The 19,611-nt window shown below is 34.1% G+C and overlaps 1 protein-coding gene across 2 annotated transcripts; it reads right to left on the bottom strand.

The window, feature by feature from the left end:
* Window positions 1-11,333: 11,333 nt before the first annotated feature.
* On the bottom strand, window positions 11,334-19,363 carry LOC145124164 (CLEC16A-like protein). 2 transcript variants are annotated; one of them, XM_079059405.1, is made up of 21 exons: window positions 18,950-19,348; window positions 17,686-17,737; window positions 17,491-17,567; window positions 17,285-17,418; window positions 17,103-17,199; window positions 16,916-16,973; window positions 15,835-15,943; window positions 15,604-15,727; window positions 15,312-15,498; window positions 14,375-14,679; window positions 14,167-14,255; window positions 14,019-14,089; window positions 13,761-13,871; window positions 13,618-13,683; window positions 13,394-13,531; window positions 13,058-13,163; window positions 12,868-12,939; window positions 12,522-12,580; window positions 12,242-12,401; window positions 11,927-12,093; window positions 11,334-11,841 (listed from the first exon to the last, which is right to left on the bottom strand). In XM_079059405.1, exons 1-21 carry the CDS (start codon window positions 19,000-19,002, stop codon window positions 11,584-11,586), a joined length of 2,493 nt encoding a protein of 830 aa, XP_078915531.1. In that variant the 5' UTR covers window positions 19,003-19,348; the 3' UTR covers window positions 11,334-11,583. The 2 variants fall into 2 exon arrangements, with proteins under 2 accessions (XP_078915531.1, XP_078915532.1); XM_079059406.1 differs by lacking the exon at window positions 11,334-11,841 and having other exon boundaries at window positions 11,958-12,093; window positions 12,538-12,580; window positions 18,950-19,363.
* Between the last annotated feature and the right edge of the window lie 248 nt (window positions 19,364-19,611).

The following is a 19,611-nucleotide window of genomic DNA, read 5'->3' as shown; positions in this document are numbered from 1 at the left end:
TTCTCCCCCTAAAAACATTGAAAAAGGTAAATTGTAGGGGTATGAACTCACCTTATGTGAGTGATTCGATTGAAGGTTCGATATATCATGTTTTTCCACAAGTTATGTCATGTCACAAAACCGAGTCCTAATAACATTTCACGCAATATATATGTATATAGTTAGTGAATATAATGACAAGTATGTTAAGGAAATAGCCTAATTTGTAAGTTTCACTTACAAAATAAGAGTGTTAGAAGCTATTTTGAAGGCTGCAATGTGTTTTCGGTCAGCCTTGGGTTTGCGGCCACATGAAGATTTAAATAGTGTGATATTGGTGTTCTTGGTGAAACCAAGAAGGTGTGTGCGTTTTTGGTTGAAGATCACGAAGAAGGAAGGTGGTTGCTTGATGAAATGAAGAACACTTAGTGTTCTTAGCAAGATCCTAAGGAGATTCAAAGGATTTTTGAATGATAGTTGAGAGAGAAAAAGGGTTCTCGGTTTGATGATCTTGAGAGAAAAGGTGTGTTTTCGGCCAAAGGAGGTAAGAATGAGGAAGTGTTTTCGGTTTGGCCTCCTTATAGGGTCAAAACTGATGTGATATGTTCATTGAAAGGTGTGAAATCGTGTTGGAATGTGTGCCAAGGATAGAATTTGTCCTGATTTCGGTCCTTAGCCAATCCGAGAACGAGACTAGTTTGCTGTCGAGGGTTCTCGGTCGAAAATGGTTCGCGGTCTCGCATGTTTTCGGCCCGAGGCGAGTTTTTGGTTCGAAGTCTTTGAAGCCATGCGAGGGTTTGCGGTCCTAGCGAGACGTCTCGGATTTATGCAATTCACTTGCAATTTTTGTAACACTTCTAATAAAAGGTTTAAACACATAGAGATTTTTAAATCTAAACTTAAATCAAAACAATAAGTTTGACCTTAGATGACCCAAGTTTGACTTTGGTTGACTTTTACAATATCGAAAATAACGGATTGTCACAGTTATGGGCTACCCCCAGGGTCTTACAACCAAATGTCATGAGCTACCCCCATGGTCTTTCCTTGAAATGTCATGGGCTACCCCTATGTTCTAACACCTAAGTGTCATGACCTACCCCCATGGTCTTTCATGTAATTGTCATGGGCTAGCCCCATGGTCTTGCATGCAATGCACATGCTACTAGATTCCCAACCCAAGTTCTCTACTCTCAAAACAAGTTCCCTTTCACCCGGTTCAAATAATGAGACCACAAAGGTACCAAGAATTATCCCTTAAAGACCATAAAGGTCAATATGGAATTTATCCTTCAAGGACAACAAAGATAAACCATGGATTTACCCATCAACGACCACAAAGGTCAATCAGGAGATCTACCCTTCAAGGACAACAAATAACCAGGAATTTACCCTCCATAGACAGGGGATTCTAAATACACCTGATTTTAAAGTCAAAAAACCATTTTAAAGGTCAAAAAACCACTTTGACTTTAAGTAACCCAATTTGATGGGATTTTAGATAATGATTACTTATTAAATTGACATATTCAAATCAGTTTATATAATCGAGACACAGTGAAGTAATGTTTAACTAAATCATGGTGTTGTTATACCAATTCATTAAAACTTTCATTTATAACCCTCTAACATATACTAAATTTATAATTTATACCTTTACTATTAAATAAATATTTTATACTAGGAATTAACATATAATATCTCAATTTCATTTTGTATACATATAGAATCTATTTTGTATTATTACATAATCAATTTTATTTTGTATTATTACGTAATCAATTTTATTATAGGGATTTTCATATATTTCAATTTTAAATTTTTCTTTAAAATTTAATATTAACGATATCAATCGGGCTGAAAAACGTTCCTAACGAACATGAATAGATATTTCTTCATATTTGTTCATTTAACCTTAAATGGTAAATAAATATCATGAACAATTAAACGAACAATAAAAAACATAATATAATATTTTTTCACAACTATAATAAATAAAATTATATTTTTTATTTACCACAGTTTTGTCAAACACTGTCATATTTTAATTTTAGTAATTATCAGGGACATCAACTACATGAATATTACAGTTATTACATAGTGCATTCGATGGAATATATATGCATTAAGTCGAGCATTATATAATATTTTTCATCCAACAGAACGTTCTGATATGTTGTGATGCCAAAGTGGCAAAACTGTAGGCATTAGATGTGATTCTTGTAAATCAACTTTTACGTAATATACATTATGAACGAAGACGAGAACAATAGATCTATGATGTGAGATTTCTTGCGGAACATGCCAAAGTGGAAAACAGGTCAACGAACCTTGTTTGTCTAAAAAATAGACAATTACACCATACTTATTAGCAATGAGGAAACATGTATCTGGCATAATCAACTAATATTCAATTTGTGCAGAACCCAATCTAGTGAAACTCAACGAGTGATGTATGTTGTTTATATAATCCTAAAAAATCATTGCATATCGTCCCCAGTTTTCTAGTGACTCATTAATGAAAGATGTTATTGTTGGAAAGGATGTATATGCCATTAAATTGTGTATTCGAACTAAGAATAAAAATATTGGTAAGAGGTATAATAAAATATGTTATGAGAAATAAAATTCTACAAACTATTTACAAATTTTTAAAAACTTCTATATACACAACATTAGAAGTAAAGTGAAATTACAAATATATAGTCAATGTAAGACATAAATAAAAATATTGGTTAAAAGATAAACAAAATTAAGTATTTACATCTACATTTACAATCTACAATATATAATAACTGAGAAATGTAAAATGAAATTATAAAAATGTTGTCAATGTAAAATGATAATATAAATAAACAAGAAGTTAGGACGTATGTGTATGTTCGATGTGCTAAAAAACTTAAGAACCTTTTAAGACGATACGATATGGGTACAAGAAACGACGTTATGGTTGACATGGAGGGGCCTCAACGACATCATAACAAGATGAACGTCACCCCCCTCCTTCTCGTTGCAGGGACAGGTTTTGTGTCAACTTTTAGGCCTAGTCCTGGGTATTTGTGAATTTTTGGAGTGTTGCGAGATTTAGAAAAGTTACGAGATTTTTGAAAAGAACTAGATTTGACATGAGATGAACCTTTTTGACAACTACACTGACATGCACAAATTTTGTCATTTACCCTGACACTTTGCTTGGTCAGCGGTCTAAATGACGAGGTAGGCTTGTGACCAGTCCGAGAGTGGTGAGATCTGACAATAGTGGTGTTGGTACTTGAAAAAGTATGTTTTGCAGAAGTGAGAGCATGGAAGGATATCTTGGAGAGTGATTTCTGAAAACTTTGATGTGATATTAAACGTGTTGGAGTTGGTAAAATCCTCTTCCATTTTGGGTCATCTAAGGAATAGATTTGAAAACCATTGCTTCAAAAAGACTGTACTCTCTTTTGGGTTGTGTCAGATGTTTTTGAAATGGCTGTTGAAACTGTACATTCCTTTTTGTATGTTTTCTTGATTGGAGAGTTTTTTGAAAACTAATGTGAGAAAACAAATTTTTCTGGACTCTTAGATTTTGAAAATCTGACACGTTTTTTGTTTTTTGAAAAGATTTCCCGATTTTTGCCTCGGGATTGAATTTCCTCTTTGAAAGCCTTTTTAGCTATGGTTTTTGGAGAACCGTAGTCATTGGTGTTCAGCTGCGGTTTCCTGGAAACCTTTGAAAATTTTTGAAAACGAGGGCTAGATTCATCCGAACTAGAAGATTCAAGATTTTGAGAGCATTGACCCACTTCAAAGTTTTCTATGGGTAATTCATGATGAATTGGCTGAAGAGTCACAGAGCTTTTGACTGAGGACTGCGGTAAGGATGATTTGACTACCGCAGAATAAGACTGAGTTGGGACTTCTATGGGATTTCTGTGGGACTTCTGCGGTCCATGACTGCAGTGAGGGACACTGCGGTCTGAGGGAAGAGATGGAAAGTCCATTGAGACTTCGGGACTTTCTATGACAATTTCCTCATCAACAACTGATGAAGTCTGAGAATTGGGAATTTGATCACTTGAGTGACCCGAAAATTTGGGCAGAATTTCCTCAATGACACAGTTGTTACTTAGATTATGAAGTCTACCGAAGTGAGTTCTGATGTCTTCGGGAAAGGTTTTGTCATTGACTGGGAAATGGAACTCTCGGTCAGGAGGGACATAAAGTCGATCTTTGTTAAACCGGGGTGAGGAATCCTTTGCGGTAGGATATCCATTGGACCAACCCCAATTATAGGTGTTATCTACAGTTCCATTGTTCACCAAATTTTCAATAGCTTCACTTTCATTGAACAGTTTTTCTATTAATAGATTTAATTGTACAATCTCACTCTGAGCTAAATCTCTTTGGTTCAAAGCTATCTCTAGTTGTGTTTCACTCAACATTCTCGCATCTTTCTCTAACTCTAAGTCCTTTTCTAACATAGCTACTTTGAGTCTTTTGTTATCCAGTCGTCCTCTTACATGAAACATCTCTTGGGACGCTATGTTCTTCTCATCTAGAGCTTTGTTATAGTCTGTAAGAACGGCAGCACATGTGTCATTAAGATTGTCTATGAAGGGTTGACAGTCATGCATGCTATAGTTTAGAGTTTGATTCATGAGTTTTACCTGTTCGACAATGCTTAGAGTTCCATCCTTTTCCATGTAACAATAGTTCTTTTCCAGCTTTGTAGACCCATCGTCATCTGCAGTTGCCAGCATGCAAATCTTGCCTTTTCCTTTGATGTTGTTGATGTCTTCATCTTTATCTCCGGATGACCAAACTTGATGGTCTCTTTTTACATGGGCTACGTATGCCCTTGCCTTTTCCTTTTCCTCCAATTCTTGAGCCATTCTAAGGTAGAATGCTCTATCTTTCACTATGTTAGCCTTGCAGTCTTTTGCAAAATGATTCTCCTTGTTGCACTTGTGACAAATTACAACATCACTTTTATCTTCTGAAGAGGTATCAGAGTCAGTTGGATTGATAGGCTTCGGTGCCTCTTTTGGTTGAGTAGTCTGAGGTTGCGGTGGTGGGTGAGAACTTTTGGGATATCGAGAGTGATTATTCTGAGGGTTGAAGTTGCGTTTGAATGGAGGTTTGTTGAACTGCTGATTCTTACGAAAAGAAGGAGGTGGTATCCGGTTGAACTGTTGGCTAACAAGAGCAATAGCATTCTGAAATTCTTCTTCATCATCATACTCTGATTCAGCTTTGTATGACAGCGGAGGATTGACATACGAGGAAGAGTAAGATTGAGTATGTGGAGCTTGTGCTATAAGAGCAAGTGGTCCTCCGAAGTCAGCACAATCTTTGAGTACAATGGATTCTTGTGCTTGTAGTTCCCCGTAGAGCTTGTAGAGAGATAAAGAGTGAATCTTTCTATCTCCTTAGACTATCATCTTAGCAGTAGTCCAGTGTCTTCCCAAACCATTAAGAAACTGAAGATTTGTTTCATGGTTACTGCGGATGGTGCCAGCATTAGATAACTTAGTGACTATCAGGTTGAACCTTTTGAAAGAGTCTTCCAAACTTTCGCCAGTATGAGCTTTGAAATTGTTGAACTCATTGAGTGCGGTTGTGAGCTTCTTATCTTGAGCTTGTTTTGAACCCTCATACAAGTTTTTGAGAACATCCCAGATCTCTTTTGCTGATTTACAGTTTATGATAATGTCGAAATTGTCAGGAGCAACTCCACAAGAGATTTCATAAAAGGCAACAACATCATTTTCCATTTTATCGAGATCGTCTTTGGTGGGACGATTCATGACCGGTTGACCTCCTCCTAGTCTGGCTGTGGCGCCGTCGGTTTGAACGGGTGTAAGAACAGGGACATGTGGTCCTTCTTCTACAGATCGCCATACATCTCTACCAAGTCTCCTTAAGTATCTTTCCATTCTCTGAGACCAGTGATGATATTCATTTGCCACCAATATTGAGGCTCTATTAGAACCACCAACACTATTGGAAAAATTGAGAGATAATGCTTGTGCCATATTTCCTTGTTTTGTTTTTTGAAAAGATTTTGATTTTTTTTAAAAAAAAAAATGAGCTCCAGTGGTATAGAAGGCCTTTTGAAAATCAGAGTTTTGCTTCAAAAAGCAACCACTTTGGCTCTGATACCAATTGTTGAGAGAAAAACTTGAGAAACACACTTGAACAAACGTTAGAACAAGTTTATATTGCGGAAATTAAAGTTAATCTCAAAGGATCATAAAGCTCAACAATAATATAAGTTAGAGTTAGATAGTTAGATGATTAGTTGCGGAAATATAAGGAAATATAAAAGACAGCAAGTATTATATCAAGTATACACTTAAGTTGATTCTTAACAAGGAATGCAATCAGACCAAGTTAGTAAGTGAGATCAAACTTAGTGATTAAGTCTAGAAAGACTTGCTCCGTAGAGAGATTACAAGGAGTTACGATTATATTTAGATGATAAGATAGTAGTGAGAAAGATGAGTGATAAGATTCAAGATGCGTAAGAGAGGTATTTTCATTGAGAAGGGGAGAACTCTATTTATAGAGTCTCGAAGATTACATACAATCTAATATATTTAAGATTTGCTACGCAGGACACTTTGGACAGATATAAGACTGAATCTAAGAACTGATGACGATGACTGTGGTTGCTGATATGACTGCGGTTGCTGATCTGAACTGCGGGGAGAGATTGACTGCGGTTCCTGAAGCAACTTCGGATCTCTTTTAAGTTTAAGAGTAGGGATGAGATTTAGAACCGGAAAACCGGAATCGGACCGGAACCGGAACCGTTAGAACCGGAATATGTAAAAAACCGGTCCGGGTCCCAGGTTTAAAGAATGGCTCTATCCGGGTTCCGGGTAATCCGGGTTTCGGGTCCTTCGGGTCCGGGTAAACCGGGTTTAAGAACCGGAATCGTGTTAGGAACCGGAACCGGTTTTAGGGGCCGGAACCGGTTTCTATGGAAAGTTTAAAACATGCATATCTCATTCGTTTGAAGTCGGATTGTCTTGAGGTTTTTTCCATAGTATACTTTATAGTTTTTACATGATTTTAGACTATAATTTTGTCATTTTGGGGTTTATATTCATTGACTTATAGTCTCTCAAAGTCGGGATATCAAAGCTGGAAATTTTATGTTTTTCAGCTTTTTTTGTATTCTGTGATAGTTTTAAAACATGCATATCTCATTCGTTTAAAGTCGGATTGGCATGAGGTTTTTTCCATAACATAGGTTATAGTTTGTAAATGATTTTTGACTATAATTTTGTCATTTTTGGGTTTATATTCATTGACGTATAGTCTCTCAAAGTTGGGATATGAAAGCTGGAAATTTTATGTTTTTCAGCTTTTTTTATATTCTGTGATAGTTTTAAAACATGCATATCTCATTCGTTTGAAGTCGGATTAACATGAGGTTTTTTCCAGAGTGTATTTTATAGTTTGTACATGATTTTAGACTATAATTTTGTTATTTTTGGGTGTTTATTCATTGACTTATAGTCCCTCAAAGTCGGGATATCAAAGCTGAAAATTTTATGTTTTTCAGCTTTCTTTGTATTTCGTGATAGATTTAAAACATGCATATTTAATTCGTTTGAAGTCAGAATAGCATGCGGTTTTTTGAAAAGTGTAGTATAGAGTTTGTACATGATTTTAGACTATAATTTTGTCATTTTTGGTTTCATATTCATTGATTTATAGTCTCCCAAAGTTGGGATATCAAAGCTGTGAATTTTTTTTTCTCAGCTTTATTTTTGTGTTTTGTGAAATTTTAAAACATGCATTCGATCCAATTTACCCGGTTCCCCGGGTTTTTCGGTTTTAGACCCACTTTACCCAGTTCCATTCGACCCACTTTGATATTTCCGGGTTTTCCGGTTCTAGACCCACTTTACCCGGTACCTTACCCGGAACCGAACCGGAACCAGTTCCTATATACCGGTCCGGTTTCCGGTCCTAAAAAATCTCGTTAACCGGTTCCCGGGTTTTCTGGGTCCGGGTCTACCGGTCCGAGTTTAGACCCACTCTCATCCCTATTTAAGAGGGTCACTTTAATGTTTCAACAATTCCCCCCTAAGTAACCTCTTCAACTTTTCTTTCAAGTGTTGAGCTTGAGGAACTTGATAAGAATCCACCAGAACTTCCTGACTTCCTTAAGCCATGCAATCCTCCTTGATATTTCAAACTTCACTTCAGCAGTCGTATGTTTGGATTTGTTGTCTGCAGCCTGAATAACCTCCAACTGCTTCCGGGTCATACGATTCATGGCAGTCATCGTGATGAAGTATTTAGTTTCATCATTTAATCATTTGAAGATGACTCCAAGATCTGGAAAGTTAGTTGCTCCAAGAGATCTTTCTTGAAAGCCTTCAGTTAGGACCGGAGCTGCTCCAAGAGATCTTTCTTGAAAGCCTTCATTATATTTTTTTTATTTACCACAGTTTTGTCAAACACTGTCATATTTTAATTTTAGTAATTATCAGGGACATCAACTACATGAATATTACAGTTATTACATAGTGCATTCGATGGAATATATATGCATTAAGTCGAGCATTATATAATATCTTTCATCCAACAGAACGTTCTGATATGTTGTGATGCCAAAGTGGCAAAACTGTAGGCATTAGATGTGATTCTTGTAAATCAACTTTTACGTAATATACATTATGAACGAAGACGAGAACAATAGATCTATGATGTGAGATTTCTTGCGGAACATGCCAAAGTGGAAAACAGGTCAACGAACCTTGTTTGTCTAAAAAATAGACAATTACACCATACTTATTAGCAATGAGGAAACATGTATCTGGCATAATCAACTAATATTCATTTTGTGCAGAACCCAATCTAGTGAAACTCAACGAGTGATGTATGTTGTTTATATAATCCTAAAAAATCATTGCATATCGTCCCCAGTTTTCTAGTGACTCATTAATGAAAGATGTTATTGTTGGAAAGGAGGTATAGGCCCTTAAATTGTGTATTGGAACTAAGAATAAAAATATTGGTAAGAGGTATAATAAAATATGTTATGAAAAATAAAATTCTACAAACTATTTACAAATTTTTAAAAACTTCTATATACACAACATTAGAAGTAAAGTGAAATTACAAATATATAGTCAATGTAAAACATAAATAAAAATATTGGTTAAAAGATAAACAAAATTAAGTATTTACATCTACATTTACAATCTACAATATATAATAATCCTAAAAAATCATTGCATATCGTCCCCAGTTTTCTAGTGACTCATTAATGAAAGATGTTATTGTTGGAAAGGAGGTATAGGCCCTTAAATTGTGTATTGGAACTAAGAATAAAAATATTGGTAAGAGGTATAATAAAATATGTTATGAAAAATAAAATTCTACAAACTATTTACAAATTTTTAAAAACTTCTATATACACAACATTAGAAGTAAAGTGAAATTACAAATATATAGTCAATGTAAGACATAAATAAAAATATTGGTTAAAAGATAAACAAAATTAAGTATTTACATCTACATTTACAATCTACAATATATAATAACTGAGAAATGTAAAATGAAATTATAAATATGTTGTCAATGTAAAATGATAATATAAATAAACAAGAAATTAGGACGTATGTGTATGTTCGATGTGCTAAAAAACTTAAGAACCTTTTAAGACGATACGATATGGGTATAAGAAACAACGTTATGGTTGATGTGGAGGGGCCTCAACGACATCATAACAAGATGAACACCACCCCCCCCCCTCTCATTCTCGTTGTATCTTGATGTGTTGTTTCTTGTTGTCTTGATGACCGGATGAAATGAAAGCATTGATTGGCTGCACAAGCTATCTCTCTATCTCTCTCCTCTTAATTGTGTTATAACACCATGAAAACCACCCCCACCGCCACTTTATGTTATAAGGTGTTATAACACCACCTCAACAGGCCCATATCTAATGCTATAATAATTATTTTTGTATACTTATTTAAAACCTATCGATCTTACCTAGTTATGTAATTACGAAAAATATCATATTACGATTGTTTATATATTTAAAAGATGAAAAACAAAATTATATATATATATATATATATATATATATATATATATATATATATATATATATGCAATAGAAAAGGAAAATGAAATCGTAATATAAAAGAAGGAAAAGAAATATAATGTTAATATAAAACATGGAAAATAAAATAGATAATGTTAATTAAGAAAACTGGAAACGTCATTTCTTTGGATAATACATCATTTCAATTTGGGTTTTAAGTAGGGTTGTTTTGACTTTAATTACTGAGGTGGTTTTGACCAAATTTTCGGGTGTGTTTAACAACACCCTCCATGGACCCCTAAAGTCAACCAGGGATTTACCGTTCAAGGACCACAAAGGTCAACCATGAATTTATCCTTCAAATGTCTGAAAAACACTCAAGTCAACCCATCCTAAATGATATTTACAAGTAGGATGTTTAAACAAGTTTTTAAACCAACACTTGCATTTTCAAGGCAAGACATTTCCAAAAAAAATAGGTTTCATGTAATGCACAGACATATTATAATGGTTACATAGCAGCAAAGGTATTTATTATAAAACTTATACCATCACATTTATCAAATAGATTAATAGAGAACTTGTACTCTTGGTATTTACCCACCTTATCTTGGAAGTAATTATTCACACCAAGTCAAGAGTGTTTTGATTATCCAATCCTATATAAATAGTTTACTCATCACTTAACTGTTAGATTAAGCTCTTAATAATACTTATTTGTGCCCTATTTCATTGTAACTCATTCATAACTTAATGGTCTAATTGACTAAATGCTTAGAGGTTTGAATGAATGCACATCGACATCAAACCCCCAAGTTAATCAATAATCCTCATTTGAGTTAATAGTTATCAACATTGTTTCCAGTGACATCTATTGAATCAAATGGCATTCTAAATAGGTTGGAAATCATTTACAAACATAACTACATAAGGATTAGTGGTTCAACTATGATGATCAAACCATTTAGACAACCAAAAACTCCTAAGTTCCATAGAAAGCATTTAAGGCTTAATTCATACAAATGCTTTGACCAACCTAGATAATCACCATTTGAACTTCAATTTGACTTGATGAGTCTATGGTGTATTAAGTTTTGTTTATGTCTAAACTCTTTGAAATGTTATCAAAATGTTGTCTTTCATACAAATAAAAAAAAAATGCTATGCTTATTTGCAGAGTAAAATTACAAGAATGGCCCTTGTTGTATACAAAAACTTGCAAGTTTAGTCCAACGTTTTTCTATTCTAAAGCAGTACATCCTGAAATGCTGAATTCAAACAAAGAATAAGGGCGATATGAATACAATAGCAATTATGATTTACATTCATTCTTCTCACAACAATCACAGAAGCCTACTACGAGAAAATAGAGTTGAAAAACGCATAACGATGGCCTAATATACAACGATATATAATGTCATATAATATCTATATAAATTCCTATATACCCGAACCCAAGAGCCAAGATTTGTCTTATGAACATTTACAGAAAGACATACGTTATTTTGTGTGGGGCCCGGCCCGTAATGAAGTTTTATGAAATTGTTTCACATTTCTTCTTCTGGGATCAAAGGTGTAAGCCTTCGTTCTACTTCATTGCATTGCAAGTCAATCTCTTCAAGAATCATGGTGAAAGCTGATTTGCAAGAGGCTTCATCTCTAAATGCAAGCGTCCATCTTCCATCCACCAATGATTTTGATTTTAGTTTGAGGTTGGCTGCGTTCTTGGCCGTTTCAGTCAAAGGTAATGTAGATGGCCGGATTCGAAGGTGTAACCATCTTGAATGCCTCTCGTCGATTCTTGGCTGTTATGTTTTTAACAAATAAATATATAAAATTAAAAATAAATAAGAAAAGAAAAGGCTTCGGCTTCCGCTTCCGCTTGCTTACTTTACATCCGGCTAAAGGTGCAACAACACGAACAGTTCCGTATTGGGGTTTTTGAGGGAATTCCTCTGCGAGAATTATCCATCCGGAAGTTCCCATGGAAATTGCTAAAAAGCTAAACTCACGTTCCTTTCCCCTTTCAAATGCAATTCTACAACTCACTGCATCAACTGGATTTCAACAGATAGAGATATATTAGTATTATATATTTTTTGTTTATTGAAAACGTATATGAATTGAATTCTTTTTTCAATGCATATGATGAGGGATTTTAAATGAGAGTAGATTGCTATAAGAAACAAGGTGAGGAAGACTAACCAAGATTTAATTCGGTGCTGAGTTTTGGACCAATAACATTAAGACCAGCGGATTTTGCTCGGGAATTTTCAGGGAAGTCAGCTGGAGGGAGGATAGGAGGCTGATCTGGCAAAGATTTACCAGCTGAGAAAACTTGGAGCTGATGAAGAAGCACAAACACCTATACAATATATAAATATATATATATATATATATATATATATATATATATATATATATATATTAAAATAAATAACTATTAAATATTTTTTAATTAATAAGGATTAGGTTTGAGGAAAACCTTAACACGCTCGTACATTGTTTCGCCAGCAGCAAAAGATGATTCAGCAGGTATAATGTCTATTCAGACAACCAAACAGATTAATTCAAAACTTAAAACAAACACAACTCCATTTAGCAATGTACTTTCTTTGATTTGTTTATTATAGCATCCTTCCTACTACAACATTGTAATTTTAACAATGTGTAATGTCTAAATAAAGAAAATAGTGGAACTATAATGCTATAATTGGGTAGATTTTCAGAAGTACAATGCTCTTAAATAATTATTTAGTATATATATATATATATATATATATATATATATATATATATATATATATATATATATATATCACAAGTCATACCACTCGAAGAGGACTTCTTTGTTGGGAAGAGTATGGACTTGGGTTCCTTTCGAGGGGAGGAAGCCTCAATTGCTATTATTAAGAAAAAAGAAAAATTATACAAAATAAAGTAACACGAACTTCATACACTTTAATAATTAAGAAAAAAAATGTTATATAAAATACATTAACATAAAAGAAGTTGATATACCTCTTTTGCATTTCCTCCACTCATCACATAGCACTTGTATGAGTAGATCAGGCCAGGTTCCTCTTTCCTCTTCAACAAGCTGGCTACAACACTTCTTAAAGGATTCCTGCAACCACATGTATATTTCAAATGTCCAGGGTATTATATTTTAAAGGATCATAACCCTATCAGATTCATGTGCAACTTTTTTCAAGCATATCCTAATTCTCCATCTAAACTGAACCAGGTTACAATTTTATTTGGTAAATCATGTTCATAAATGAAAGCAAAATACCGCATCAAAGATACATACACATTCAAGAAAAACATTTTTGGTATACATAATTCATGACTGACCTTAAGGGACTGAAGATGACGAGTGTTGAACTCTGTCTCACTATAAGGAAGCAATTGCCTCAAAAGCCAACCTCCAGCCCATAATGTATCTGCTGATATGTTTGTTCGGCAAAAAAGACTAATCAACGCGTCTAGTACCTGAAACCAAAATATTTTTTTAATACATATAAAATTATGCCCAAAACTGGGAAAAAAAAAACAAAAAATGGATAAATAGAAAGTACTAGATATCTATGTACACGCGGGCTTTCTCCAACTTCCTGATAGGAACACGACACTTCATACTGGTCCTGTCAATGTCAACAGCAACTGAGGTGTCAGAAGCTACACGACACTTCATAAAGTTTTTTAATGAGGTATAACATACCTTTAACCTTTGAAGGTAAATATTGAGTTCACCATCTCCACCATCCTTCAATGTGCAGTTTTCTGTAGCAAACAGCTGCTCTTCACCAGAGTCCTCACCAACCAAGGCTTTCTAGAATGACAAAAACAAGCATTGAGTTTCAACTAATTAAATAAATAACTACTTTCAGAAATTTATGACTGTTGGTGATCAGCTACATTCAGCAAAAAGCCTGTAATAATTTTAAGAAGCAAAAAGTGGAAAATCAGCAACACAAACCAGCAACAGTTTCTTATGTTGTTTACGTTGCGGAAGGATTCCAAGAGCATCTAACATTGATTCATCAAGCTCTGTAAATTCAGAAAATATAATGAGGAAAAATAAAAAATTCATCAAGAAGCATGTAACAAGATGACAAAAGTACAACCTTTAGTTTGCAAGAATGTTGCCAAAACACTCAAAGAACCAACCACTTGCATATCATCACCACTTGTAATATAAGAGATCAAAGCATCCCTACACAAGGAAAAGAAAGTAGAAGATCAGAATGGATTTTAAAAGACTGTTAAGTAAAAGAATAAAGAAAAATCCTATATAAACTATGCTACTTTGATGCCAGAAGCATTATTTCATACCTTAAAACTGAAGCAGAACCCCAGCAATTATGATGATTGCTTGATGAAGTAGATAAACTTGGAAGAGAAACAACCATGCTACTACAATCCAAATTCCCACTTTCCTTCTCATCGTCTATATGGCTCTCATCACTTTCATCATGGTCTGCCTTGAAGCCATTAACTTTAGCCTCAGAATTTGGCAAAATGGCTTCCATGGAACAAATCAAGGCTGCAGCAATAGTATTCGCCATGTCTTTAATCTTGAGAATCCGCAATATGGAACACAGCAAATAAAGAGAAGTCACAGAACCAAACGCCTTTTCCTGTGATTACAAGATTTAAAGTTAAGTGAAAGAAGGTTTCCAGTATATATATAATAAAGAAGTTAATAACTGTAATGGAGTGGCAGAAAACATATAGGGTCTGTTTGGTAGGATGGAATGGAATGACAAATGAATGGAATAAGACTAGGCATCGGAAGAAACAAGATAATGGAATGAGTCATTACATTCCATGATCATGTTGGTTTGTCTTGTCGGAATGGAATGAATTTTTATATTATATGTAAATACAATATACAATTTTAACTCTATTATATAGATTATTTTAACTATGATCAACGAACTTTAAAAGAGAAAAAAATAATTATTAAACATAATAAAAGCCCACTACACCCCAAATAACTTATTTTGTTATTTAAAAACATTAAATTGTAAGTTATTTAAAAATATAGAACTTTTTTTAATTTTTCGATATAAATCACATAAATAAAAATGGGTTACATTGCAATTTTTCATTCCATTCCGTGATGGGATGTTAAAAAACAACCCATGGCTAAGGAATGATCATTAACAAAATTGAAGGGATCACATTCCTTCAGGAATGGTCCATTCCATTCCATTCCTTTCCTGATTCCATCAAACCAAACGCTAGCATAATGAGTACAGATTTATACATCAGAAACTTCAACTCTTAGTGAAGGAAGAAGCAGGGGAAATATGAGCATTTTCAACATGCTGTCTGTAATTAATGTCCCAACATCTGGAATCCCAGCAGATACAACATCATTAAGATAATATAGATTGTCTTCAATTTCATCAACAGCAGAGAATATGCTAGATGTTGATTCAGTCCCTTCACTCCTGTATCATCATCACCAAGTATAATTCTCAGAAAAAAATAATGGCAAATGGAAAAGTAATATCATATATAATTTATTACTGAATTATGAAAATAATGAAACGCACTCTGTGGTAGGTGATACCATTCCATTTAAGCTGATGCAATGGTCTTTAAAAAAATTAACCAAGTTCAAAAAGTAATCGGCATGAGGGATGCTGGAGATATATTTATTAACAACTACATCTCCAACTGCAAAACAATAAACATGACTGAGTAAGGACTGACTGCACTGTAGAATATTTATACCAAGGGTAGTTTGGGAAAGTGAATATTACATAATATTGAAAGTCACTAACCATGATATATATTTAGAGTCAACGCACGAACTGCAGTACGAATCATGCCCTCTTCATGAAATGCAAAACGAATTGCCTCAACATAAAGGGGAAAGGCAACTACATCCTCCTAGATACACACAAGAGAAGAAAATATATATATATATATATATATATATATATATATATATATATATATATATTATAACATGAAGAGGGAAGGTGGTGGAGATAGAAAACATATACACGTATACATGAAACTTTTGAGTATTCAAAACTTTGGTGAGATAGTTGCCAAGGGCCCAAGGCATCTCTTAGTGTGAAATGTAAGCTCTCAACTTTATAAAACAACATGTATGTTCTGACCTATACAATTGTATTCCAAAATAATTGGTTGTTGCATTAAATTGGTATAAATCATCTACAAGTAACTTGGAGAGTCAGAACTACAGAGGAGAAACTACACTGGAACTTTAGCTACCTGTTTCAGGCTTTGAGAACTGGAAAGCTTTTTCATATAAGATTCATTAAATCCTTTCATGATTTGCCATGGGGTCATGTCAATTGTGAAAAAGCTACCAATTTCAATGCTTTAACCTCTTTCCTTCTATAGTCATTTATCTTCTTTAGGTGATTGTCTTTAAAGGTGTGCTCAAAAAGTTGCCTTTCAATTTCTCTTTTCAAGCACCTTTTAAATTTCCTCCTTTTTATGGTTGTTCTTTTATCAGTATTGATAAAGGTAACTTAGCCATATACAGGTAAACCTTTCTGTTTAAATCAATGTGAAAAACAAGATAAAACAAACCCATTTTCCTGTAGCTCATAGATTAGACAGAGATTTGAAGAAAGTGACTCCTAATAGGCCTGGTACTATAAGCACTCAGAGTTTGCACTGTTTTATGTTGAATTCCCTCACATAGAAGCTTGTTACTTAAGTGAATTCTCCAAAAGATATACAAAAACAGGTATTATCAGAGAAAATGAACCTTCGGTGCACAACAATATATAAACAGTTATAAAGGTGTTTGTTCATATCAAATGCATCAGGTAAAATCAAAATGTTGACAACCTAGAGACAGTAAATAGACAGTAACAAACTTACATTTTCAGTCTTAACAAGCAAAGATATGGTATTCTTGTTCACCTTTCCACTGATTGCTCTTCAATACATGAAATTCAAATTGGTGAACAGACAGAGGGGGAAAAAGATAGAATAAACAAGTGAAGCAAGAAACAATTGAAAGAGGATAATTCCAGAAAACCAAAAGAGATTCTGAAATTTAACAAACCTGAGGAAGGATATATAGTATGACAATAGCTCTTCATTCCGGAAGTCAAAAGAATAAGTTATAAGGGAGTTTATATTTTCATTACTGAACAAATAATCTGCATTTTTTTTCCACGAGAGTCGAGAAATTAATAAAGCATCTTCAAAATATAAAGCTACACTACATGTATATCATCATCTTACATATGGAGTGGTCACTTTTCAGATTCTGAATCATAATGCTCATTGTTTGTAGCAGTTGAATTGAAACAATCACATTCTTGTTGATCTTTAATATCCGTACAAATTCCCCCATGACTTGTTTCTCCATAAAAAACCTGATAAATAGGCCTCATTAACAAATGTCTTGTTCAATATAAATAATAAAGTGAAAATGTAAAAAACCGCACTCAAAGAAATTTGCATCATGCTGGTCGCCATATGTTATCAACTCTGCAATTGATCTCAGTGCCTCTATCACAAAATCCTATGACAATATAAAGAAGAGCAAGGTCATCAGAAACATTGAAGTAAACATATTGATGTTGTATGCATTTAAAAGGAGAATGAAAGAACATGGATGAAGGATAATTTAATGTTGTTACCTTGTTAACGTCATTAACAACTTGAATTTTCATCAGTTGGTCAGTTAAATATCTGCAGCAGAAGCAAATCAATTTTTGGTACATGGATCAAGAATGTTTAATATGCCATAGATCCATGGCTATGAACTTAATTATTGTAACCAAATTAAAATGTTTAGATACATTGATACAGGCTAAATGAATCCAGTTTTTTAAAACAGGAAAAACAACAACCAATATGTGTTGTGTTGAGATTTTGCAATAATTTATATTCTCATAATCTCATAGAAGTTTGAACAAAATATGTTATACTGCATACTCTGTTCTTTTGACAATATATGATTGTTCCATCAAAATTTTGCTGTGAATGTGGTTAGAGAGGGCATGCAAGCAAAATACTGATGGTATATGTTTTTTTTGATGATGATATCATGTTATATGATAAATACCAAGTCAGATATCAAAATCTAGTGATGACAGGCACTCTACAATCTGAGGATATCAAATGAAGATAGTCTAAGGGTGCAACTGTAGTGGTACCAATAGGGTGTGAAAAATGTAGTATCTTACACATGAAGTGTCTGTAAAGGACATATATCATTCTTAGGGGTCCAATAACTGAAGGACAGATTACAGAAGATGAATGACAATTTTGATTATGGTAGAATGAATAAAGGGATGTTGTACTCGTCCATCTCAGTACCCTTGATAGAAAAGCTCCAACAACATAAAAAAACATTTTTTTAGAACAAAGAGTGACACATGTTATGCTCTCAGGTGGGAATGATAAGACAAGACTCACAAGAGATAACATATACACTCATCACATTTACCATATCATATGCAAAATACTATAAATTAAAGCAGCACCACTATATCCCAGAAGAATAAACTCCATGTAAGGTTCAAATTGACAATTCCATTGGTTCCATGGAAAACGAGCTAACTTCCATTATTTGTTTCAAACCTTAGGTGTCTAAATGCAAAATTCATATGGATTTTATTAAAAACTTAACATCTATACTCTTCTGAAGGTGGTAGTCAGGTTTAATGTGGTCTGCCCACTTGTAAACAGAGTCTGTCATATGCCCATGGATGAAATAAGCTGCGTAATACCGAAGTGGACACACTAATCTTCAAATATTTATTCTGTCTTTCCTTACGAATTTATCGTCATAAGCGTTCTACTTTTGCCCTAAATACATCTCCCCACTCCGATAACTAAATTAAACAAAATCCCCCAAAAAAAATCAAAGAAGAAAAATTAAAAAGGAAAAATAGTTACCTGAGTTCATCCAAGGTGAATCGATCTTTGGATCTCCAGAACGTAAACCACATGATTTTCTCCGATCAGGCCCACTTTTACGAGTTAAAATTTAGCATCCTCGGAGAACCTCAAGATTACGATGATGACATTCTGCCTTCCCTCAGTTCGAATCTTTGTTGACTGCCAGTGTAGGTAATTACGCCCCAAATTCGAAATTCTACCGGAAAATAATCTATCAAATTCAAAGACGAACAACCTCTGATTGTTGATCACTGTGTGCGTATATATGTTTCTGGTGTTGTGTGCGTGAAATTGGGTAGAGAAAGATCAGAGACGGTGGGGGATCGCCGATTGCCGATAAACTCCGGTTAAAGTAAAGGTTAGAATTATGATTTTTGCGCAGTCGACACCATTAACATCAAGGCCTGTCGACGGGCCAAGGCTGAGCTGGCAATCCCAATCGCAATCGGGTCGGGTTTTTACATGGTTTTACAATTTACTCTTTTCCAACCAGAAAAGATAAGCCACTTGTAATGAATATTATTTTTAATTAAAAAAATAAGTCTACCTCTACCCCTATGTGTACATGCTTTCTTCTTTTATGCCTATACGCAAGGGATTGTTTGCATTATTTTAAGTTATTAATTGTATAATGTATAATTGTCAATAATACATTTTAT

This window comes from Lactuca virosa, chromosome 7 (assembly GCF_052849685.1).
Source record: "Lactuca virosa cultivar CGN04683 chromosome 7, Lactuca_virosa_CGN04683_v6, whole genome shotgun sequence".
NCBI lineage: Eukaryota > Viridiplantae > Streptophyta > Magnoliopsida > Asterales > Asteraceae > Lactuca > Lactuca virosa.
This window is presented reverse-complemented; position numbering and strand designations above follow the sequence as displayed.